This window comes from Pelobates fuscus, chromosome 6 (assembly GCF_036172605.1).
Source record: "Pelobates fuscus isolate aPelFus1 chromosome 6, aPelFus1.pri, whole genome shotgun sequence".
NCBI lineage: Eukaryota > Metazoa > Chordata > Amphibia > Anura > Pelobatidae > Pelobates > Pelobates fuscus.
Window position 1 is genome coordinate 60,753,602 of NC_086322.1, and position 4,602 is coordinate 60,758,203.

At 37.4% G+C, this 4,602-nt stretch overlaps 1 protein-coding gene across 1 annotated transcript; it reads right to left on the reverse strand.

Annotated features, from left to right (window-relative positions):
• Nucleotides 1–713: 713 nt before the first annotated feature.
• MSX1 (msh homeobox 1) lies at nucleotides 714–3,827 on the reverse strand. Its single transcript, XM_063459866.1, has 2 exons — nucleotides 3,310–3,827; nucleotides 714–2,201 (listed from the first exon to the last, which is right to left on the reverse strand). Exons 1-2 carry the CDS (start codon nucleotides 3,734–3,736, stop codon nucleotides 1,777–1,779), a joined length of 852 nt encoding a protein of 283 aa, XP_063315936.1. The 5' UTR covers nucleotides 3,737–3,827; the 3' UTR covers nucleotides 714–1,776.
• Nucleotides 3,828–4,602: the final 775 nt, after the last annotated feature.

Sequence of the window (4,602 nt, forward strand, 5' to 3'; positions counted from 1 at the left end):
TTTAGGAGAAAGACGAGTGATACTATACAACTAAAATATAATATATGTTTTTTTATTTTATTTTAATAAAACACAACCAGCCGACCATAGCAAACTAACGTTATTATTTCCCTAAAATAAAATCTAAAACTATTTCTACAAATGTATTAAAAATATTCTTATTTTATGCTGTCCTCGTTGAGTAATTTGTACGGTCTCAAAAAGGGGACTACAATGAGGAGAGGTTTCATAACGAGAAACACATGCATAAAAGGTCCCAAAAAGAAATGAAGTTAAGACAGCTTTAGGCGAAAAGCCAAGTAGACCCTGCAAGGAATAGAACCTGCAATGTGAGGTTTGAACGATTTCTACGGTTCGCGCAACTCCGTATGCATCTGAGCTTCGGTTGAAAATTCAATTATAAAAAGTATTTAGCCATCTATAAATCTAAATCTCTGCAGTATAATGCAAATCTGTCTGAAGATTGAGGGCTCTTTTTAAAGATTGTTTCTATAATATGTCCTTAAAGAATTTTTAATTACAAAGAAAATCCAATCGTGTGCTGGCTCTCTGACTTCAGTAGTTATTTTTCCCCAGTGTATTTACAAAAGCTAAATCTGTATTTGCACAATAGTTCAGGTTGGTAGGACAGAAGCAATAATTTCGACTTAAAATGAAAATGTCAAACACATTTTAAATGCTGCACACCAAAATAAATCAAAAGTAAGTCTGAATACATAAAAGTTAATTTATTTAACAAATATAGCTATAATATAAATGATAATAAATTTCAAATATACATTATATTACAAAGTACACAGCAATCCCTTCCAAAGGGCTCATAACACAAAAATAATACAAACAGACAGTGCTGTTAAATAGTAACTTCAATACAGTATTCTCTTACATATAAGAGACATTTATCCCTTTATCTGTCTTGCCATCCTGTAATGTCAGATCTAGAATTTGAGAAGTTTGAGAACATTTGGGACAATGAAGTTGCCTCTGAGTCCATTCTGAAGTCTGAATGATAAAGCGAAGCAGTGGGAGGAGGAAATTGTAACAGTCAAGAATAATGTGGGATTTACAGAAGTTTGACGCTTTAGGAACAAGCAAGCAAAATTGGCCGATATATAATTAAGAGCATATTTGATTGTCCAATGATTCCTTACTCATTCTCACAATTTCATAGGGTTATGTATAAAAAAAAAAAAAAACAGCTCTGCGTCAAAGTTCCAAAAACGTGGAGCAGTCACCATGGGAACCGGTAGAATGTTCATGCGGATTACTACTATTTAGAACGTTGACCCAAAACCGATGTCTACAACCTCCAGAATGGATGTGCATTTATAATGTACAACATGAAATACATACATCTTCACCCACTTCTCAGATTTTCGACACTGTCCCCCAAAATGTTTCGTTTCTCTCTAGGCTATATCCTATCGGTTTCATAAACTAGTTAAAGAGAAAAAAAAAAAATCAAATAAAAAATAAAGAAACCTTACCCCTTAATCAAGTCATTCATTTAAATATAACAAGTGCATCAGGTTTCATTGTATAGAAATGAAAGATTAAGTCATAGGTCCTCGGTGGTGGGATCTGGAGATAGCCTGACTCTTGGATCTACTTACAGGTTGCTGGCTAACAAGATGATAAAGATATAAATGCTGGATGTGACATTGTAATGCTACACTTCCAATTCCCTAGGAACTCATAAATAAGGGTAAACGGATATGGTGCAGGGTGATTTCACACAAGGTCCATTGCCAACAGTCTCAATGAAATTGGGCAGTCTTAGGAGAGGTGATACATGCTGTAACCCACATGGGCTGTGTAGAGTCCCATAGGAGATACAGGGAGAGATGGTCTGTGGAAGGGGTGTGATGTCCCATACAGAGAGGCAGTGGGTAAATGCGTCCCTAGAGGGAAGGAGATCCCAAAGGCTGGTGGTAGCATAGGCTTGGCAGCCATTTTCAGTTTTTCTAACTCAGCCTCTTGTAGTCTTTTAGCCTTTGCCCTCCTGTTCTGGAACCAAATCTTCACTTGGGTCTCTGTCAGGTTAAGGGAGCTGGAGAACTCTGCTCTCTCTGCTATGGAGAGGTACTGCTTCTGCCTGAACTTCCTCTCCAAGGCCAGGAGCTGGGAGGTGGTGAATGGAGTCCTTGGCTTTCTGTTGGTTTTGTGTTTTCTCAGAGTGCAAGCTGGGGGGCTCATTCTTCCTAGAATAATAAAATAAAAAGGAATAGGTCAGGCAAATGACAACAAGTCTTTCAAAACAGCAGAAAAGTTTAGTGATATTTCACCCCACAAACTTTTCTAAATAAATTTTAAAAATTGATACATATATTTTTATATTAACTTATAATATCAATCTTTACATACAAATTTTGTACAGCTTAAATTTCTACAGACATGCATATAAATATATACACATACAGTTAGTGTAATTTATTTAATATTTCGGATTAAATGTAAAGGGATTTCTCTCACGATTTAAAGTGTAAATAGATTTGAAGTTTTTGACAAATAACTAAATTGGAGTAGAAGAAATATTGTTCAAACAAGTTGGAGAGAACGTTTATAACTCCAACAATATTTAGTTTGATTTTTTGGGGATGAGAATGGGCTGATGTGGACAGAAATAGATTCTATCTATTGTGGTGCGTTTTGAATCTAGGCCTTAGAATTTAGATACAAAATTGAGGGGTCAGATTGATTGCAAATATGAACACAATCGTAAAAGTTTTTAAAAAAAGAATTTCGTTAAGAATAAAAAAGCGCTTTATGTGCGTCTAAATGACACTACCCATCACAAACTATAGATATACAACTACTACACAGTAAGGCAAGAGATAAAAACAAATAAAAGTGAAAGTCTCAGTTATTGAAAGCAAACATTTAAACAGGAAGCTAAATCTCCCACACTCTATGGACATTGCTCCCATCACAACCTCATTAGAATGATGAGAGTTTCTATACTTTACGATCACCACAAAGGGTCCCCCTTCCAGAGGGACCAAACTATAGCTCAGTAATTGTAACAATATATCAAAATATCACTTATACCCCCAAATGGGCACAATAGATAAAGATGTCCCTATCTAAATGGTAAATGAATATAAACTTAAATAGATGTTCTCCATTCAGCACCTTAATTTAAGGGTTACATTCTATGAGTTTGTTAGTGTATGTCCATCACAGTTTATATGACAGGAGCCTTTTTATCTATTGGTCCCATTTTGGGATATGAGTGTCATTTTGCTGGGAGTTTCAGCAGAGCATTGCACGGTGATCGCAGCCATATAAAAGGACAGTTTGTCTACTTACTGGTTGGGGAGGGGGAGAACCTGGAGCTCTGCATCCATGAGGTCCTCTCTGCTCTCTCCGGGCTCTCTGACTTGACCAGCGCGTCTTCGGAGAGGTTCATGATGCCCCCGACAGTAAAATGGGGGTTCAGGGATAGAGGCGGGCTGGGGGGGTCGGTTCCAGCCAGTGAGCCCATCCTGGGGCTGTGAGATGTCCCAGCCAGGGGACTGACTGCTGGGCTTGGCACCTCTCTGTCTCTGCCTGGCTTCCTATCAGCCATTAATGCCTCCACGCTGAATGGCAGGATTGCAGCAGGCACCTTGGGCTTGCACTCCACCTCTTCCTCCACTCCCATTTTCAAGCTGGTCTGCATTTTTATTTTACTTAGAGAAGGGTCTTCAACTTTCAAAGCAAGCTGGTAGGAAGTCATTAGAACACCAGGGGCCATACAGAGGGAATCCTTGCAACGTTTATAAAGTTGATGTGAAAGTGGCCTCCATAGGGGTATGAAGAAGACAGCTCCCTGGGCTCAGCGTGGATGGATGTCACCAATTCTGTCCTGGGAACTAAACACCCCTTATTAATAAGGCACGGCCAATAACTGAACGGACCAATCAGACTGCAGAAGAGGAGGTTCCTAGCCTGTGATTGGCTGTTTCATCAATCAAACACTCTCTTGCAAGTCCCCTTTGCCTAATCATAGAACCTTGGGCAATGCCCAGATTCTATTCAAATGCAAGCAGTGTTCTTTTTATATAGTAACTCAATTGCCCCCCTTTTTTTGTTATTAGTAGACTTGTTGACTCGTTAAATAAAAGAAATCCAAATAGTATTGTTTAACACCAGGTGACAATTACAAGTGACACAAACCAAGTCATGATTAGAGTGTTATTATTAAGGATAATCCGTTTTCAAATGGATTTGCCATTTTCTTCTCCCCTCTTCCCCCCCCCCCCCTTCTTTGCAAAAACCCCCACCCTCTGAAAACACTTGCAAATAATGCTAGTATAGGATCAATTAAAACATACAAGTAAATGGGATATAGAAGGAGCTATTTGTAGTGTGTTATGCTAATGACCCTAAAAAAAAGGACACTCAACTCTTGTGTGTGTGTACATATATTTGAATGCACATTTCCTGTTGACATAAGTCTGATGTTAACTAATAAATAAAAATATATACAAATATATATGAATAGAATCTAGAATAATTATTTTTAAATATTAATATAATATATAATATAAAATATTATATAGACATAACCTATGTATATTGATATATAGATATACTATAGGCTATATACTATAATATGCA

What these genes read in the sequence shown, in the direction of transcription:
- MSX1 (XM_063459866.1), bottom strand. Translation starts at nt 3,736, where the DNA reads ATGGCCCCTGGTGTTCTAATGACTTCCTACCAGCTTGCTTTGAAAGTT. An exon ending in GTTCTCCCCCTCCCCAACCA is followed by an intron (nt 2,202 to 3,309) that starts GTAAGTAGACAA and finishes TTATTATTCTAG; the next exon opens with GAAGAATGAGCCCCCCAGCT.